Source organism: Dendrobium catenatum, unplaced genomic scaffold (genome assembly GCF_001605985.2).
Source record: "Dendrobium catenatum unplaced genomic scaffold, ASM160598v2 fragScaff_scaffold_1523, whole genome shotgun sequence".
NCBI classification, from domain to species: domain Eukaryota; kingdom Viridiplantae; phylum Streptophyta; class Magnoliopsida; order Asparagales; family Orchidaceae; genus Dendrobium; species Dendrobium catenatum.
Window position 1 is genome coordinate 213,912 of NW_021319985.1, and position 21,423 is coordinate 235,334.

The 21,423-nt window shown below is 34.7% G+C and overlaps 2 protein-coding genes across 2 annotated transcripts in view; one reads left to right on the forward strand and one right to left on the reverse strand.

Moving 5' to 3' along the window:
* Positions 1 to 8,274: 8,274 nt before the first annotated feature.
* LOC110098867 (probable protein phosphatase 2C 60) lies at positions 8,275 to 15,457 on the forward strand. Its single transcript, XM_020825810.2, has 5 exons — positions 8,275 to 8,440; positions 8,907 to 9,284; positions 10,094 to 10,461; positions 10,818 to 11,054; positions 15,101 to 15,457. The coding sequence occupies exons 2-5, from the start codon at positions 8,963 to 8,965 to the stop codon at positions 15,326 to 15,328; spliced, it is 1,155 nt and encodes a 384-aa protein (XP_020681469.1). The 5' UTR covers positions 8,275 to 8,440; positions 8,907 to 8,962; the 3' UTR covers positions 15,329 to 15,457.
* A 2,248-nt stretch (positions 15,458 to 17,705) lies between these two features.
* The window catches only part of LOC110098855 (protein CHAPERONE-LIKE PROTEIN OF POR1, chloroplastic), a 43,880-nt gene continuing 40,162 nt past the window's right edge, over positions 17,706 to 21,423 (reverse strand). The window contains exons 2-3 of the mRNA XM_020825795.2: positions 19,931 to 20,291; positions 17,706 to 18,019 (exon numbers count right to left, since the gene is read on the reverse strand). Of these exons, the coding sequence (XP_020681454.1) occupies positions 17,844 to 18,019; positions 19,931 to 20,291 (537 nt within the window). The 3' untranslated portion in view covers positions 17,706 to 17,843. The remainder of the gene's footprint in view (positions 18,020 to 19,930; positions 20,292 to 21,423) is intronic.

Sequence of the window (21,423 nt, forward strand, 5' to 3'; positions counted from 1 at the left end):
TTATGCTTAATAGTAATAAACTCACTCATTCACTTAGACGGAGGCTTCGTTTGGACTAGCTTTCTTATTGTTTTGTAAACCTGCTTTTTAGAAAGCATAAAAAAAGACTAAGGCTTCGTTTGGGACGGCTTTTTTATTGCTTTCTAAAACGGAGTTTTCAGTACAAAAATAAAAAAAATTGTACTAAAACTCCGTTTTAGAAAGCAATAAAAAAGCCGTCCCAAACGAAGCCTAAGGCTTCGTTTGGGATGGTTTTTTTATTTCTTTCTAAAACTGAGTTTTAATACAAATTTTAAAAAAAATTGTACTAAAACTCCGTTTTAAAAAGCAATAAAAAAGCCGTCCCAAACGAAGCCTAAAAAGTAATGATCTAAAGCTATTAGGCTTCATTTGAGATAATTTTCTTATTGCTCTGCTTTCAGGTTGCAATCACAGTTTCTATTTGGCCATTGCTTTTAATAATTTTTTGTGCTTAGAAGCAACTTTCTATAGCAGCCTTCAAAAAAGTTACTTTCTCCATAATAATTTTACAAGTTCCATATTTCAAGGGTTACATGTATTATTTATAAATGCACGTTCTATGATATATTTGATCACAACCAATTATATTGTGGCATATTTCTATGTGCTTATTTCTATTGGTTATTCACATTGTATATCATTTCTCCTATATTTTTACACTCTATTGTATTTTTGTTAGGGTTTTTAATTGTATAATTATATTCCTTTGGTGTACTATTGTGAGGGTTCGTATTGCTGGATTTTTTTTTAAAAAGTTCGATGTTTTTTTGCAATTTTATATTTTGACAATGTAATTTATAAGCATCTCCATTTGCATTATAATTTTTAATTTGTTTGTGATGTGAATAGGATTTTTTTTTTGTGTTTCTTAGCATACTTGTTTTTTTTTTTTAATATAATTTATAATTATTAAGTTGTTTAGTAATTGTAAATTGTAAGATGTTGTGAGTTGTATTTGAATGTTTGCAATGGAAATTTACAACACAAAGATTTCATTCATTTGCAATTGATCTGCAATAGATTTGTCTTGAACCATATTAGAGACAAATTTGTGACTAGTTTGATTCCGGCTATGTAACACAATTCAAGCGACCTTCTAGTTTGCAACGAATTTCCGACAAATTTGTCACGAGAAATTAGGTTTGCGATTAATAGATTTACGATGAATTTGCTCACAGATCTGTCCCAAAAAAATCCATCAACAACCCAACACATCAGAAATGGAGGCGTGATGCATTCTAGTCATTTTTACGAAAATTTTGAAAACTTCATAGGACGATATAAAGAAGCGTTCCTTATTCATTTTATATAATTTTGACATTATCAATGCTTTAATAATCTTATAATTGAATGATATTAAACTAATTTGATTCTTTTTATCAACGCAAAATTTAGACAATATTGAAGCCTCAAGCATATTAGAATATTTAATTATATCTCTAATTACTTGATTTAAGCATGATTTGACCCAAATTCACACATTTTTAACCTGCTAATTTCATTTCATCGATGCATTTACTATAAATATGCTGAAAATAGAATTCAAATAATATCATGATCAATTAATAAAATATTTTTATGTGCTAAAATAAAAGAATTACTTAAATACCCATTTATGATCATATCAACTTTACTAATCATATTAATTATTTTAATAACCATAAAATTTTTTATAGATGTAGAGTGAAGATAATATGCGTTGAACTCATCAAATGAAGACAAAAATATTATTTTTAAAATTAATGTAGTATTTAAAAATAAATAAAAATCATTAAGAGAATAACATATTATGTCTTTGAAAGTAGTAAATAACAGAACTTTGAGTTTTTAATTATTTTATTTTAACGAATGATTCAAATGATCCAATAATAATTTGAAGATTATCTTTATAAAATTATTTTTAAATCGCATTTTCTGAAAGTAATTAAAAGGATGATAAGTACAGCATAGCACTACCAGAGTAAAATTACTATAAAGTTGGAACAATTATTAGGTCCGATGACCGGACGTAGCTCTACGTGCGGTCACCACTGAGATCGCATCACGTGCTCTTACTCTTTACCGCACGGCCCGACGACTTGACCCGGACCGGAACCCGGGAATGCTATGTTCGCGTATTGCTAGGTATTACTCGGTATTTGCTTGATATTGCTCGGTATTGCTAGGTATTGCTTGACAATAACGAGAAATACCGATCTGTGAAGACCAATACCGAGTTTTTCTAGAAAAACTCGGTATTGCTCTGTATTACTCGATATTACTCAGTATTGCTCGGTATTTGTCTTCACATAATGATATTTCTCGTTATTGCCGAGCAAAATCGACAAATACCTAGCAATACCGAGCAATACCTAACAATACCAGGTTGTCATAGATTTAAAAAACGCACGTGCGACATACCCACTATTCGCCGGATCGGGCCCGCGGTTTTGCGCCTGCTATGTGGCGTGATCTTAGTGCCGGCCGAACGTAGCTCTACGTCCGTTCACCAGACCAAATAAAAGTTCATAAAGTTGGGGTCATTTTTAGTGCCAAAGATTTACGATGAGGACAAGGACAAATTTGTCAATAAACTTTTTAGGCTATACATTTGGTTTTTGTTTTTTCATATTTTATTTCCTATTAAAGGAGTCTCAGGCACACAATATAATGATGTAATTTGAGATTAGGGTTTTGGTTGAATAATTTAAAATTCTAATATAATGCATGCTTGATTGAGGGAAGGGGGATCAATGAATCATAACGTGAATGCAAAAATTGAATTATGCTTCATTTGGTACGTTTTTTTGCTGGTATGAAAATTTTAATTTTTGTACTACAAAACTGCTTTAAGAAGCAGCAAAAAAGCCATCCCTAACAAAGCCTTAGTAGAGTGAGGATTGATTTTAATTATTTTAGTTTATATCAAATACATAAGTCAGATAATATCAATAATGAGGACAGATTTTTTTTTTGGAAAACACACTATATCTTTTTTTTTTTTTTAATAGGAAATATATTAATAACACAAAATAAAGGTTACATCAGCATAAAAAGAAAAGCTAGCAGATAAAAAAAACAACAGAGAGAATTAGAAAATAAAAGCGAGCTCAGAACAAAGACAAATCTTTCAGCGTCCAGTGAGTCACGCACGGGACCTCCAGAAAGCGAATGCCACCAGCAAAGGACCAGGACGCGAGCCCCAACCACATCATAGCCCAAAGCCTCACATAGCAGCAAATCAAACAGTAAATCCGCCAAATCTCGAGAAGAAGCAACAAGGATCAACAAACATACGAAACGAAAAATCATTTCCTGCGTCGACCTTTCCCCCAAAATTTTCCGCGATAGCCAACCTTTGAAGTACGCACAAGAGTAAAATCATTGTCGGACTCAACAGACTGCGAATCCGACTCCACATTCGACGAATCAACCAAACAATTATTCTGATTCCTAATATCCAAACCAGAAGAATTACCCACACAATTGGCCATCACTTGAGAATCAACCACGCTTACAGGAACCACAACTAAACTGTTGGTAATCAAATTAACTTCCTCTCTTCCCTTCTCAATTTCAGCCGGCACCACCGCAACAGGCAAAACACTATCAGAACCACCATCTGCATCTTTTAAACCTTGAACACCCCCATTAGAATTCACAACACCCATAACTGGCGAGCCATCAGAATACACCACATTCATTGCATCAACAACTACCTCCGGCACCACCACCGGAGAACCATGGTCACTAACATCAGTCACAACCGGAGGTACAAAAGGAGCTGCATCGGGGGATAAGACAGAATAGTTACCAACACGACTACTAGGCACATCATTCACAGCATTAACCACATTCAAAACGGATGGGTTAGAAGTGACCAAAGACTCCAAAATCTCTGAATTTCCGCACACAAACACTATATCTTAAGTACTAGTCATAAACATTTCTATTTCATGATGTAATTCTCTCTGGACATTGAGTAGGTTATTTTACATAGTAAATCTTGCAATTTTAGTAAAGTTAATTTATTATATTAGACTAGTTGTTGATTTCCTTTATTCCGTCCTCTCACATCGTCCCTCTGACAAACCCCCTCCTCTTCATGTGATCGCTCGTGACAGGCTGACGCGATAACATGCAGCGTTAGTGATTGTTGAGTAGTGTCTTGTATAAAAATTTTGTATATGATTGAAATGTTTTTGAGATCACAACTTGGATGATATTCTCATTTATTTGTATTGAGGTTACAAGTCATAACACTTTCACATCACTCTTCAATTTTGTAACACCTCTTTACAATTATTTAGTTTATGTTATGAGTTGAACTTGTTGATCTTTAGCGTTTGTGTTAATTTAGTAATGCAATGAATTGAGATCACATTGTTAATTCAATTAAGGCTTCGTTTGAGAAGGCTTTCTTATTACTTCTTAAAGCAGATTTCTAGTAAAAAAATTAAAATTTTTGTAGCAGAAAACAATTTAAAGAAGCAGTAAGAAAGTTGTCTCAAACAAAGCCTAAATTAGCATGACTTGGGCTTCATTTGAGATGGCTTTCTTACTATTTTTTAAAATAGCTTTCTAGTACAAAATTTTTTGTGCTAGAAAGCTGCTTTAAGAAACAACAGTAAGAAAGTCATCGCATACAAAGCCTCATTTTTTATACTTAGTCTAATGTGATTTAAGTTTGTATATTATGTTACTTAATTATTCAGTTTTCCATACTTGATTATAATAATTTTGAGTTGGATAGAATTTCAAGAATCAATTAGTAACATAGATAAATGCATGAAATATAGCATTTACCACTTTTTAATGTTCATGTAAAGTTGAACCAATATTCTTAAAATTAGGTTACTATAAAGCTCATTTTAGTAAATTTATAAAAGATATGATCACTAATTGAGAGTGGTTGTGGATAGACCCTATCTTCTTTGAAGTGGATAATGTCACATCACATGAATTCCCTATAGATGCCACTAAGTAGAATATATTCTTCATAAGATGGAAAGATTATCATGCTTTTAAATATAAAGAGACATAGTTATGTATACATTGGTGTGTTACTTTTTGTGCTTAGATTTACAACTTTTCAAGACCTTAGCACCATTTCATCAGAAAGTCTAATACAATATTTTAAAATTCTCTTTTTCACACTAAGGATAAATAATTAAAGAAAATATGCTTAATTATAATATCTATTTCTTAAGTTTAAAATAGCTTAATCTATTATATTTGTATGGAGATTAAGACAATGTGAATTTCAAAATGATTAGGTAGATTTAGTTGGTTGCCCTTTATGGGAAACATATTTGAAACATTTCATAAAATTTATAAGATTTTTATTTATTTTCTTTTTATTTATTAAGAAGAAAAAGATACATGCTTATGAAAAAACACACAAAAATTAAAAACATACTTTTTTTGATGTTGTATTGTTGCGTTCAGGAATATTCGCGGCTGTGGAGAAATATAAAGTTTATCGTCTTAGCGTTGTACGAAAATCCGGCACGCAATCAGATGTGAGAGAGAGGGTCTAGCATTTATAAGACACCAAGATTTTTACGTGGAAAACCCCTGAAGAGGGGAAAAAACCACAGAGCCTAGCCCAGTTCGAATGAATCCACTAGTATTTGCAGTCGATTACAAATGAGGTCCTTCCTTGGGAGAAGGCCTTAGCTTGATGCACATCTTATATAGTACATTACATGATGTAAATACAAAGAGTCACTATTGACATGTTCGTTTGGTCTGCAGAGCCATAGTAGGTGATGGAGGTCGGAAGGACTGTAGTCGGCGGGCGACATAAGTCAGGAGGACCGTAGTCGGCGGATGACGGAGGTCGGAAGGACCGTAGTCGATAGGAGACCGGGAGTCTGAAAGACCGTAGTTGGCAGGAGACCGGGGTCAGAAAGACCGTTGTATGTTGATGGAGGTGTCTGACGACGGAAGTCGGAAAGATTGTAGTCTGCAGGTGACGTAAGCGGATGACGGAGGTCATAAAGATTATAGTCGGCGGGCGGCGGAGGTCATAAAGACCATTGTCTGGCGTCGGAGGTCGGAAAGACTGTAGTCTGCAGGCGACGTAAGTCAGGAGGATCGTAGTCGGCGGGCGACGGAGGTCGTAAAGACTGTTGTCCAACGAAGAAGGTCAGAAGAATAGTGTCAGGTAGAAGTCCAATAATAGAAAGAAATCCATCTTTGGATATATGTCCAGCGGAAATCCAATAATCGATAGAAGTCCGGCGTCGCGTAGAAACTTGGCGAAGAGTGAATGTCCGACGTCGGGTAGAAGTCCGACGTCTATTGGTGGCTGAGGAGAATTCCAGCATCACTTGGGCGGAGTTTCAGCGTCAGGAGGGAACTCTGTCGTTAATTGGGAAGAATTTCAGCATCCCGTGAAAGTTGGGAAGAATTATGGCGTCCATTGGAAGTCGGGCAGAATTCTGGCGTCATTTGGAGTTCGGGCGGAACTCCGACGGTGGTCGAGGAGGAGCTGATTCTCCTTCTCCTTCTCTTCTTCTTCTTCCTTCTTACTTCTTGCTTGGGTACCCCTCTGAAGAGAAATGAGGGGTTTATTTATAGTTTTTCCTGAGTGGCATGGCTTGTAAATAGGTGTGAGATCAGAGGCGAACAGGGAGTGGTTGAATGGACGGCTGATATTGAATCACTTGATCATACACCGTTCATCAACCATTTGAAGGCCTTAGTGATGTCGGAATCCTGCAATCTAGGGCTTGTTGGATTCGTATCGTCGAGCCGTTCGATTCGACTATAAGTTCGTCAAAATCGGAGACCGTTTGGTAACTCAATCTGTGGTACGAGCTTTCTAACAGCACTTCGGGTGCTTGATTTGGGCTCGGATTGAGTTGAATTTGGGATCGTTGGGTTCGTATTTCCGAGACGCTCAGTTCGGCTATAAGTTTGCTGAAATCAGAGTTCAGGTGATCCCAGATTTAATTTTTGAAGTTTCCAACTTGATCTTTGCCTTGAGATTCGTGCCCGATCAAGATAATTTTTGCATGACGTATCATATATAATATTTATCTTACATGAAAAAAATACGTCAATATAAATAATAAGAATAAATCAAATGCACCATAGAATTTCGATCCAATTTTTATGCATTGTGAGGCTTTTTAGGTTCAAGTATTTAGAAATCAATGCATTCTAAATGCATAACAAATTAAATTTTATTGTGTTTAAAATAATTTAGTTATTTGGTTTGAGTGCAAAACAAAAATAGAAGGGTTTTTTTTTTTATTTGGTTTGAAGTAAAATGAAATTGATATAAAAATTGAATGTCATGGTCATCAGGGCAAGACGATGGTGGTCAACGATTGTGGTGGAGGTCGATAATGCTAGCGTTGGTGGTCAAGGGCAATGGCCAACAAAGTTGGTTGGCGATTGATGGTGATGATTGGGGGACTGTAGTAGCGAGCTGCATGAAAAAATGGTGGTGTCTAGTAGTAGTGGTCAATTAGTCGTAATAGTGGTAGGGCAGTTGTGACAGTTGGGGAAGGGAGATGCAATCGATGGAGGCGGGTAATTTGCAGCAAGTAGGAGTGTAAACAAGTCAAGTTGAGCTCGAGGCACCCTTGGCTTTAGCTTGAGCTTGAGTTTGAACTTAATTCATGATTTTGAGTTGGCTTAGGAGCAAGCTAATTCATTTTTAAAAAAATGTTTTTGATTCAAACAATTAATACAATTAAATGGATTAAAGAATACAAATTAAAAGAAAAATAATTGGAAATTACTTAATATAATGATATGGGATACAACTTTTAAATATTTTTAACAAATTTTTGCTTCAACTGTTAAATGCTAATATATTTTAACTATATTTTATATTGATATTTTCTTAAATAAATTGGCTCGTGAGCTGATGAGTTGTGTTAGGCTGGCTCAACTTTGTCTAATTAGTATATCGAGCTCGACTCATAAGCTTTTCATCGAGCCAAATCATGCCAAAACACAAGTTAGCCTGACTCACTTATACTCCTAGTGATGAGTGTGACGAATCAGGTGCAGCCTCGTCATCCAGTATCTAGCCGTAGTATCAAGTAGAGGGTAACGGGACACACTTTTATTGGGCTCTGAAGGATCACTCAGTCTTGACAATCGGCAGAAAGAAGACCATTTGAAACTTTATTAGAGCAATTGAACCGATCATAATTCGATATGAAACGATGGTGTCCAAATTCTTTTTGGACATAATTGATGAACCTGTCTTAATTCGATATTAAATATGAACAAATTTGTTTTTTTTGTTGGGAAATAAGAAGAAAATTTGCCCAATATTTTATTTTCGATTATTCCTATCTGCCCTAAATTGGGTTTCGGTGGTTCCAAAATTAACCAGGCAAAGAGGAAATAGACGAAGGAGAGAAAACAGTTCTTCGCCACCTGAGTTGAGTTTATACCAGCTGAACTAGGAATGGTGAGCTCTTTACAGTGTCTGAGACTTTTTTTTTTTGCTTCAGAGTGCAAGAAAACCTCCGACTTTACTGTTTTTTCAATTGGGTTTGTGCTTCCTCGACTTCTTTTCTGATATATTTCACGAAAAAAAATTTGATTTTGGGGGCAAGTTTCGAGTTTCTTGTGGAAGAAATGGAGGCGGGACTCTTTGTATATCTTTGGAATTAAACTAAAAAGATAACCAATGAGATATTGATTCCTGGAATTTTGTTTTTAAATCTTCCAACATAGCTTCTGGGAAGGGGAGAAATTTCAAAAAGTTGATTTTCGTCTTACATCTTTTTTTCTACAAAGTTTCCCTTTTTTCCATTGCTGAATTATATCCTCCTACAAGCGGCAAATTCGGCTTTTCTTGCTCTCCCATTTATCTTTCTCTCAAATGAGTTTGTTTCATCCTATATCATTTTTCTGTTTATCGTATGTTACAGATTGCAGTATTGGACACATATTCTTGCAAGATCTGATATTTTTTGTGAGATGAGGGATGGTAACTCTGTTAATGAACCTTCTGAGTGCTTGTGTGCGGCGACCGTCATCAAAAAAGTTATTAGTGGGAGGCTCTGATGCCTTAGGTCAACAGAATGGACTTCTTTGGTACAAGGATTTTGGCCAGCATGTTAATGGCGAGTTCTCCGTGGCTGTGTTCCAAGCTAACAAGTTACTTGAGGATCGGAGCCAGATTGAATCTGGTTCACTGAGCTTGATGGATTCTGGTCCTTTTGGTTCCTTTGTTGGGATTTATGATGGTCATGGGGGACCAGAGGTGGCTCAATACATTACTAACCATCTGTTTGGCCATATCAAGAGTAAGGCTCTGGGACAAGAAAAAATATTACTATTGCAATTTAACAATTGGCTTCAAGGTTCCAAATGTTTTTTCTTTTGTAGAATGCTTTGAATTTGTCTTATTTTTGTGTTTATGGAATCATATTACTTAACATGAAGGGTTATCACGCATGTTCTTCAGGAGGTGAATTGGGCAAGAATTTTTTTTTTTAATCCTTTTTAAGTTTCTAAGTATAATCTGATTCTTTTATTTTTGTTCATTTTTCTATTCTCTTTCTGCTTCCAGGTATTTATTTGGAAGGACTTCAGAACATTTTAAAATTTTAATAACTTAGATCATTAAAGTGATTAGCACTAGAGTTTTCAAGGTTTTTGCTCTTTAATATAAGGGCTATTCTTTTTACCAGATAAAAACACCCTCAAAGGATTAAAGATAGCAATTATGATTATTCTTAATGAAGTATTATAAAACAGATAGAAAACGATGAAGTTTGTAATTAAAGACTGTTTAAAAACTAAAATTTGTTGAAGGCATCAATTGACACTCAAAAGTAAATAAATAAAAGGGCACCGGGGGTTTTTACTGGTGCAGGCCACATAGTTGCATTTCTTTGCTTTTTTCCTTTTAATGTTCTTTATATTTTCTTAGATTTCTAATGTTGCTGTCTGATAATTGGATCTTGGTGAATTTCCATCTTTTGCCAATGTAATTTATTTTTGAATTTGATCTTTAACCAGCTTATTTGATGAATTCTGATTTAAGTTGTATTAAGAAACATTTTTGTTTCTATCAAATGCAGTAATTGATGTTCTTACCAATTCTTGGCAGGATTGATGACTGAGCAACAGTCCATGTCTGTGGATGTGATCAGAAAAGCAATCCAAGCCACAGAAGATGGTTTTCTTTCTTTAGTCTCTCAACAGTGGCCGCTAAATCCGCATATTGCGTCCGTTGGCTCCTGCTGTCTTGTCGGCATAGTCTGCGATGGAGCAATTTATGTTTCTAACCTCGGAGATTCACGAGCAATTCTTGGGAGGCTTGTGAAAGCAACTGGTGAGATTCTTGCCATGCAATTGTCAGCTGAGCACAATGCATCAATTGAATCTATTAGAAAGGAGCTGCAATCGATGCACCCTAATGATCCACAGATTGTGGTATTGAAACACAATGTTTGGCGTGTTAAGGGTCTTATACAGGTAATTTTAATCTATGTTGTACGTAGGAATTGAACGTATACCTTTACCTCAAAATTCTCTAACTCACTTTGTTTGGGTCGGCTTTCTTATTGCTTCTTAAAGTAGCTTTTTAGTTAAAAAATTAAAATTTTTTACTAGAAAGCTGCTTTAAGAAGCAGTAAGAAAGTCTTCGCAAATGAAGCCTTAGTGATACAGGAAGAAATGCATGCTATATGCTTCTTGATGAGCTTTATTTTAGACCGTTAATCGGTTCCTCTTATCATTTTACATTGTCATGCGTGTACACTATTCTATGCTAGATCTGTGACTAAAAGTTTGATACTTAGCTCTTATGAAGTATATCATGAACTTTGCAGATTTCCAGATCAATTGGTGATGCGTTCCTGAAAAAGGCAGAATATAATAGGGAGCCACTGGATGCTAAATTTCGGCTGCGGGAAACTTTCAGAAAGCCCATACTTAGTGCGGAGCCATCGATATCTACACAGAAGGTGCATCCTAATGACCAATTTATTATTTTTGCATCAGATGGACTATGGGAGCAAATCAGCAATCAGGATGCTGTCAACATTGTCCAGAATAATCCTCGTAAAGTAAGTTTCTGATTTTGATAGCCCCTCTACTGATTTGTACGGATTTGTAGGAAATAGTGAAAATATTGCTATATCTATCTCATGATTTTGTCTGGGTAAATATTACATATTTGCGCTAATAGTGGATGAGTATTACCTAATTGGTTACTGCATCTTTAGACTCTCATGGAGCTTCTCAGTTAGTAATTGCAGTACTTCTGATTGGCATAGATATATTGTTGGTGATAAAAAACCACAAAGGTTAAGTGGAGGGTCAGAGCAGAGTTGTAGAAGCAATAGCTAGTTATTTATAGTGAAAATTGCGAGTTAGGGAAAGGTAGGGGGGAGAGCCTAACCGAGGAAGATCCAAGGCTAAAACGGTAAACCAGAGGGCGAAAGATCAAAGTCGGAACAGAAACTGAAGACCTGGCGATGCAAGGCACCCTGCTTTCTTTCTTTGTACGGAGGGCCGGCCCACCCAACTCTTCTTAGATGGGGCAAGCGCCAGACTGACCATCAGGAGTAGGATCTGAGTTTCACGATATTCGGAGTTCTGGCCTTCTTTCACATTCAATCAATGAAAAGAAAATTGCTGACTCTTCTTTCTATATGCAATTCTATTTCCACAATAACTTTCAATTGTGCCCCCACGAGATGTGTTTCTTGAAGACTGAAGAGTACTTTGAGCTTTCGTAAGTTATCAAATCTATGAAACCATACTAATAACATGTGCTAACTTATGCTATAATTGGACAGTAGGATGTTTGTAGTGGTAAAAGGTCAATTGTATATGAAGATTTTGTGGATGAGTTCATTATTAGTTTGACCTCTATTCATTTATGTTGAGTGCGACATAGGCTTCGTACTCTAACTTTTGTAAGAATTTTTCCGACGCTACTCTTCGCTTTATCTTTGAAATGAGTTTTTTTCCTTCCTAATTCGTCACGTTAAATCCATCCACCCATCTTAATTTTGCAACTACTTGCCTAAACTATATATGCTATACACCCAAAATATATCTAAGTATATTCTTCGACTTTCTTATTTGGGATAAGTGTTGACTTAGCCATCTTCAAAATATTATAATTTCTCTCCATTATTCCAAGTTATATCATACTTTATTTTAACATTCTTATTTCTAACACAATTAGGCTAAAATGAATTATGTGTTGCTTGATACTTGGATCTAGAAAATATAGGTGAACTAAAGCAACTTTGTAAAATTTACTTTACATCTCCATAAAAGAATGTTGTCCCATAATACCATTAAGGTCTTCTCCATTTTAATCACTTGCCTTTTATCAGAGAAGTTATATCCTCGCTCATCCTCATCCTTTTGTACTATGGACTTCATCTAATTAAACTTATCAATCAAGTATCACTAAAATTTCAAACAATATTTATTGGTAATTACAAATTATACATCCTTTTAAAATTATATGTTTGGAATAAGAAAGAAAAAGGTCTAGACAAAAGTAAAGAAATATTCATTATCTAATCGTATTCTTGATGTAAATTGATTTGATTTTCCTCAAGAAAAAAATTTGATATGTATTTGTCATAGTTGTTATTTATATACATCCAATATTCCCTAGGTTAGATCAAAAGTCATATTTTCAACGCGAATTAGGTTCAACAAGTTGTCGGCTCTTGTGTCGATTTGCCGAAAAAAAAGGATTCTTGTTAAAGTCACCTAAATCAACTCGCTTCTAAGTTGAATTTTATGAAAGAAAGTATAGACTCAACTATAGAAAAAAAAAAGATTCTTGTTAAAGTCATCTAAATCAACACATGCTCTGCCTTAGAACAAATACTTCATCAATCACAATTCCAACAAGACGAGTTGTTTACTTAACCCCCTCACGCATTATCTTCTTTCTAATATCAGTAGAAGCAAAGCAAGGAACAGAAGAAGTCGGTGGAATGGAAGAATTATTTGCTTGAGCAGTTGAAGTCAATGCAACAGTATGGACCACTTCATCAAAAGGCATCAATCACTTAATACAATAAACCTCGATGAAATCTGCCATTTTTGTTGCTTCTTCTTTGCTTTTTCTATAAGAGTAACCCTCATTTCTTTCTCGCCTAATCTAAAAAAGCCGCAACTTTGGGATCATCGGAAATTATGTCATCAGCATTTGAGGAATTATCACATCTATAAAAAAACAAAAGAAAGTTTCAATGAGAATTCAAAACTTGACAGGAAAAATATAAAAACACAAAAAAAAAAAAATTCAATTATTTACCTACAAGTGCTCACTTGATCATTGCCTCAGTGGTATAGAGAAAGGCAATACAAACTCTTGTTATGTATGTCTATACATACGAGTTGCTCATACTCGATCATAGAATGAAATGCTTGAGCAAAGCTTATCTTTGGCGAATCCCTTGGTCTTGTTCTAAACAGTAAGCCTTGGTTGATTTAAAAAAAAAAACTTCAATTTTAATTCTTTTAATTTATTCCTCAAGTCATTAATCTTGATAAACTTCAAAGAAAATAAACAGCATTCATATTTGAAGGCTTTTATGATGAACACGCATTGAAAAGAATTGCTTCTCTAATTCACACATGTTTCTTGGAGAAAATAATAGAAGATATGATACTTATGAAAGAATTCATCATGATATGAGTAGGAATGGTACCATTGAAATTCAAAATATCCATGATTTTGATAAATTCAAAGAAAATTATATGCAATCATCTTGGAAGAGTTTTATGGCGAACATATGTAGAAAAAAATTGATACTCCAATTTGCACATATTTCTTGGAGAAAAATAATGATTCTTGCAAAATATGTTGTCATGATTTGGGCAAGAATGATATCATTGAAATTCAAAATATCCATGATCTCCTGGTAGAGGAACTTATAATTAAGATGGAATTGACCTTTAGTAGAAGCACATGTCATCTTTGTAAAATGTGTTGGGGAAATTGATGGCCTTATAACCATAAAGATTCTCAATGACTCTCACCATGTTACTTGTTATGTAGGATGTGGTTTTTGAATTCAAACCTTGGAAATGTTTTAACTCTTGATCAAAGAAAAAACCATTGTTAGAAGAAGGACAAAAACATGAAATCAGAACAAAGGAAGAACTTAGAACACTGAAATGTGGAAAAAGGGATTTTAGATCTAAGGTTCATATTTATAAAATAATTCAAAACTCCAACTAGCGCTATGGTCATATTAGAGGATTACTTTTTTCCTTGAAGATCTTGAGCTTGAGGTTTGTTCATTTTGCAGTTCAATTTTGAGAATCATGATGAATTCAGCTTGTATGATCGAGCACTCATAATCCTTTTAGGAGTAGACCTCACTTAGATACCATTCTCTTGATCAGTGCCCAATTGTTTACTCTCTATGAACTTGATAGTAACATTTCAAGATTAAACTAAAGGCATCTTGGCTCTTGACAGCATTTTCAGAAAAAGTCTTCTTGGTGAACTCTTCCTGAACAGCATCTTCAAGGTTAGTTTAAACGGAATGGGGAAGATTGAAGGAACTCTTAAGATCAATTGATGTACTTTGATCAGGAGAAATTATTTTGTGCTGAGGCCGGACGTAAAACGTCATTCAGAGACCAACCAGAATGCGCCACATCAGCGGTACCGAGCAGTACCTAGCGAAGGGATGACGCAGCATATTCTAGTTTGTCTCCAAACGGCATTCGGTGTCCGCACAGAATAATTAATCCTTGATCATTGGCCTTTTTAGTCACCTTAGAGGGTTTCATCTTTCACTTTCTTTAGACGATGTGGCTGCAATATTTGCTTCCTTGCATGCATTTTCCTTGGTTTTTTCAACAAAATGAAAACAATCTCTAGAGTAGAGAGATTTTCAAAGTTGATATTTTTGAATCTCTTCATCTCAACCAAAAACAAGTAAACGGACACAAAGAAGATAAATGAACAAGAAGAATGTAAGCAAAAGAACCTTGAAATGAACCCCAAAGGAAAAAAAAATGTCTAAAAGTTATTTGCCCACTCAAAATGAACTCAACAATTGTAACATTCTTTACCTTTAGGTGACAATTCATTGCAAGCTAACCTACTGAATTCTTGCAGGGAATTGCTAGGAGGCTTGTGAAGGCTGCTATAGTCCAAGCTGCAAAGAAGAGGGAGATGAGATACTCCGATCTTATGAAGATCGATCGCGATGTGCGCCGGCACTTTCACGACGATATATCGGTAACTGTTTTGTTCCTTGACTCCAACCTTATAAGCAACTCAAGCTCAAGAAAAGGCCCTGTAGTTTCTTTGAGAGCAGGAAGCCTCACCCAGCCAATCAAATAGTAAATCCCATTTATGTGTGTAAATTTCAGCAAAGAGTGAAAGAGAAGAAGGCCTATTTGTTTCACTATAAATATTTGAAAAATGATTGAAGTCTCATTTATCCAAATTGGAGTGTTTGTTTGCTTGAAACTGGATGAAGGAATTTAGGAAGTTTACTTCAATGTATATATAGATATGCTCTTAATAATACTAACATCATATTAAACTAATAGAATGATTGATTAGTCAATTACTTCTATTTATATTGATAATAAGATGATAAAACAGACAGAGGAATTGAATCAACAAAGAAGGAATTAGTGCTAGCAAACTTATTGAACCATTAGCTTTACAATATAGCAATTGAAAGACAAATTGTTATTTTACTGTAATAAGGTTAGTGCAGCCATGGCATTCCATCTTATTTTACATGGTAATTCATTCATTTATCTTCTCTGTCAAGTTGGAGAAATTATTCTATGTGGATACGGACGGTCTAGAGGCTAATCAGAATATGCCATGTCACCCGGTCTATAGCATCGATACACAACAAAAAAGTGATGGTTGGCCTTGAACGACGTTCGGTGTTCGCACAAAATAATTTTTCTCATTTGACGCAATTTCATTTGTGTTAAGGGATATGTGATGAAACTTTATAAAGTTTAATGCTCGAGGCAAATGAGTCCAGTTGATTTGTGAGCCAGCTCGAGCTCAACTCATTATATATCTCAATGATTCAAAATTATGGATGAATGGTAAGTGTGAGGATAAAAGCTTATATCCTTCTAAAAGAATACTTAGTCCAATTGTGCCATCTTAAAAGAAGATGAGTTTTATCCTCGCATATTTTATGATATATTATGAATGTGAAAACAAATGCAAAATAATTAATAATTATATAATAAATTAAATTAGACTATAATATCATAAACTTCAAATGCAAGTTTTAAGTCGTATTCTCTTTTAATATCTAAAATTTTCAAATTTGCCATAAGTGTTAAATGCAATATAGTTTACTGTGCAATTATGCAGAAAGAGATTAAATATTTATAGTGCTGTAAAAAAATGACTCGACCTGTCAAGCTGATCCGAAAAATTCGGATTCAGATTGACTAGTTCAATAAATAGGCTAGGTTTGTGTACGGAATTTCAACCCGATTATTAAACAGATCCGCTTTGGGTTGACCTGCCGATCCATTTTGACTCGAAATAACTCATTTAGATTATTTTTTTTATTTGTTGATATGATTGTCTTACAAAAAAAAAAAAAAAAGTGACAGGCAACTTCTGATCAGTAAGATAGGAACTTTTATTTGGTCCGGTCACAGGACGTAGCTACATTCAGCCGCAAGTAGAATCACGCCACGCGTTCTCACTATTTACCGCGCACCCCAACAACCCAACCCGGAACGGACCCAGGAAGGCTCGGTATTTCTCGATTTTGCTAGGTATTGCTCGGTATTGCTAGGTATTGATTGATTTTGCTCGGCAATAACCAATACCGAGCAAATACCGAGCAATACCGAGTTGTACCGAGTTTTTCTATTGTACCGAGTTTTTCTAGAAAAAACTCGGTACAAATCGGTATTGTCCGGTATTACTCGGTATTGGTCTTCACAGACCGGTATTTATCGTTATTGCCAAGCAATACCTAGCAATACCGAGCAATACCGAGCAATACGCGAACATAGCATTCCCGGGTTCCAGTCCGGATCAAGTCGTCGGGCCGAATGATAAAGAGTAAGAGCACGTGACGACATGTTATTGGTGGCCGAGCATAGCTTTACGTCCGGTCAGAAGACGTAATAATTGTTCGTAAGATAGGGCATGATTATCTATTATATATGTCAAATTTAGTACTGAATTATTTAGGCTCAAAAGGGCTTTAATTGATCAACAAAGAGTTGATTTAGCTTCTTTTATATTATTTTATTTAATTGTTTTTTAGGGGAAATTGTTGTTGGCACGACATATTAAAATAAATATTATTATAAATTTCATATATTATAATATTAATTATCATATAAATAAATAAACTAAGTAAATATATAATTAAATTAAAACATCATTTGAGACAACTTTTTTATCAACCTTTTTAGAAAAAATTTTGTACTAAAAATTAATTTTTAAAAAGCAGTAAAAAGTCATATCAAATAAAGCCTAATGTTTCATTTAGGACATTTTCTTTAATGTTTCTTAAAGCATCTTTTCAGTTCAAAAATTTTAATTATTGTACTAAAATATTACTTTAAGAAGCAGTTAGAAAGTCGTCCCAAACGAAGCCTAAAACTCACAGTGAATATCAAGCAAATATACATAAAGTAATAGCCTCATTAGGTAAGAACATGGATTGCACCAACAACTGCGCAAAATATTGAAATAATTTTAGAACACAGGATTAAATGTAAAAGCTGTGATTAGATTAATTACTGTACATAATACGGCATCATATACATTCCAAGCAGCTAAACAAAACTAAAAATGCTTGAATGTGTTGACAATTACAGAAAGTAGAATTTTGGTTCAGGTTCCAGGCCTACCTCAGATAAAGAGACACCAACAACTGGGAGAAAAGGATAAATTCACTTATGATGACAGCAGGAGAATGGATGCCAAGAAATGGGACAATGTCAACTTGTAACCAATTTTCAACTGCTGATCCCACCACTGCACCGACCGCAAGACCGCCTGCAGTCATCAAAGTTGCCTTTCCTGCACAAAGATAATGGAAACTGTTAATAATAAACATAGATACAGAAAAAGTAAAAACTTGCTGCAGCTGCACAGTTGATATATATCAGATTAAGGCTTTGTTTCAGACGACTTTCTTTCGGCTTATTAAAGCAGCTTTCTAGTATAAAAATTTTAATTTTTGTACTAAAAAGCTGGTTTATGAAGCGGTAAAAATGCCATTCCAAATGAAGCCTAAGAGTGACAGTGATCATAGTTTGCCAGGAATCACACTTGAGATAGTAATAATTGTCAGCTATATTATCAATTGAATAAAGACTGCACAGAAAAGTCTTGTACACAAGAAATTGTTCTGTGCGGAGGAAGGACGCAGAACGTCGTCCGGAGACCAATCAGAATGTCCCACATCAGCGGTACCGAGAGTTACCAAGCAATACCGAGCGAAGGGGTGAAGTGGCGAATTCTGATTGGTCTCCGGATGGCATTTGGCATCCGCACAGAATAATTAATCCTTGTACACAGTTAATCAAATGCAAAATGTTTACATTAAGATTTTCACTCAGGTCAAAGCCATCCAGTTTCAGAACCAGAGTGTTGCCCATTACAGCAGGACTGCAAAATCTATCCAATTCGATAGAACCATCTATGAACTTCGATATCAAATGAGAAATATCATGTTTAATTATAAATCTTTAATGATGGAAAGTGGCTTTCAAAATTGCAATAAATAAATGAGGTGCTAGAATACTGATTGCCATAAGTTCATAACAGAGAAAACTTGAGCATGCCACATCAACTCAATCGGAACAGCTATATTACTCCAATACGTACATAAAATATTGAAATAGAAGTTTCAGATTGCATCACTTAACAAGATGGCTTAACCAAGAAAGATGTGACCAATAACAAATTCAATCAAAGGTATATGTTGGAAGGGCTTCATGACGACTCAAATTTGATTCTTAAATCAGCACAAAATATATGAAAAAAGCTAATACACTTGAATAAACTTGTCCAAGATCACAGGAGAAAAAAACAAACATTCATCCTCTTTAATATTATTAATACTAACGAGTCAAATTTTTGCCAGCCCATTCTCAACTGATGTGCATGAGAGCATCTTATTTGAAAAATATTAATGTAAATTGCTTAATTATAAATTTTATAAAAAAATTCTTAAAAGTTATTTTTTCCTTCTTTATTTTAAGCTTTTTTTTTATTTTTCTAATTTTTTATCAATTCTAAAATTATTTTTCTAATTTTTTATCAGTTCTAATATTTTATTACAAGAATCATTTGAATTGGTATCAGCTTTTATCTTTCATAATAAATGAGTTGATTTATAAGCCAATTTGAATTAAATTATCATAAAAATTGATGAAATATGATGCATAAGTATTTTTTATGTTTGAAGACTATATAATGCAGTAGATGCAAAATAAAATCAAGTGAGAAATCCATCTCTCTCAACACACATTTCCTCAGAAGGGTTGTACTGCTTCCCCAATAACTGCAAAATAAAATTAAAAAATCTATTGAACCGGTTGGTTCAACCGAATCGGAACCAGTACAAACCGGTTTTCACGGGTTCATTAAGAATCCGATTTTTTAACTAGACCGGACCGACAACTTGATCGGTTCACGATTGAACCGATCAAACCCGCTAATCTGATCTAGTTTTAAAAACATTGATCAAAACTAGGTAAAAGTAAATCATAGAAGGTTTATTTGACAGATCTTCATCACTTGTCATCACACTACCAAACATACTGAATTCTTCTCAAACCTTTGATCATTGTTTCTCTCAACTGGGGCAAAAATTATTGCTCGCAATTTGGGTAATCTCCAATAGGCTTCACAAGTAATTCATGAAACATGATGTATAGATTAAAATGAGCAAAATAACAAAAAGAGGATAGAAGTGGCATTTACCTAAGTTGATGCTCTTCGTCCTCAAAAAGTAGATTGAGGCTCCAAAACTAGTAGCTAATATCAACCCAGGAACATCAGCCCCACTGTATGCCCCAGCTGAGTTACTGGAGGCTCCACTAACAAACGTGAAGACCATTAGGGCACCATAAACCCCTGCTTGTATGCCTAAAGTGCCTGTCGATGGAAATTCAATTGAAATAGGTACATTCTTGACCGTTGATGTCAGCCACTGTGGCAAGGCTCCAGCTCCTGGATTTCCAACTGGTTTAACGTCAGCATAACGAATGTTGCTGTTGGCAACTTTCCCAGATCTACGCTGATTTAAGCTTTGCATAAGCAACATATCATAGGCAGCCTCAGCCTGAAATGAGGATGCAACTTGTTTTCAGATGTGCTCGTGCAGAAAAATGGTGAACTAAAAGCGTATATTATTTTACTAACGAAAGGGAAGCATTCCAATTAATATAATCAACTGAATTCCACTTCTGGAAGGCAACGCAAAGTGCAAATGCCAATATTTATTTGCACATAAGAAGTGAAAAAATGGCGATGAATAGTTGAAGTTAACTAATACATGCCATGATACAAGACAAATGCTGGAATGTTGGTTGAAATGTGAGACCAGAATATTACCAGCATGAGCATTAAAATAATCATAGATAGCAAAGCTAGATAAGCTAAATCCGATTGAACATGTTTGAACAAATTTGAATTTGATAAAACTCCATTTAAGCTCAATTGACAAAAGGTTAAGCCGCAAAAGATTGCAAATTATGTGCGGGAAAGTATTTTCAACATTTTTTTTGGTTTTAAGTAAAAATCTTGACTCAGCTTGATTATTGAACTAGGAGTTAAACGTTGAACAATTAATATGATAAAACTAATTCACCTATGTAAAAAGCTAGAAAATGCACCCAAAATAAGCAATAATGATACGAACATACAAAAAGAAAATTAGTGAACACAAAAAAGGTAACATTTTAGTTACAGTTCTCAAAATGGGAATATGTCGATTAACTACCAACAGGTCCAAGCTTAAATGAACCCACCCACTTGAAGTTCAGACTAGGCCTATTCTGAATCATTCAGTCATTCTCTAGTTAATCATTTTAGTTAAATGACAAAAAAAGGAGCTTGATCTCCCCCCATTATCAACCACTTAAAAAGCAAATCCTTTGAGCTGTAACATCATTATATTGTAGCTTATCAATGAAAAATTACTGGAAAAAGATAACCTCGGTAAGGAGGGATGAACTGGCAAAAAAGTTTCTTGCTTATGCAATTTACACAGGTGAAGTATAGCTAGGAGCATTTTTACATTGATAGTAGCTATATATAAAAAACTTCTCATTTTGTGCATCATCTGATTTACATCTTCCCAACATATAAATATTATCTTTGACATTGGAAAATTAGGCAATACTTAGTCATAAATAAACATATCTAGTATGTATTAAAGATTATTGCAAGGCTTGCCGCCGAGTGGGTTTACA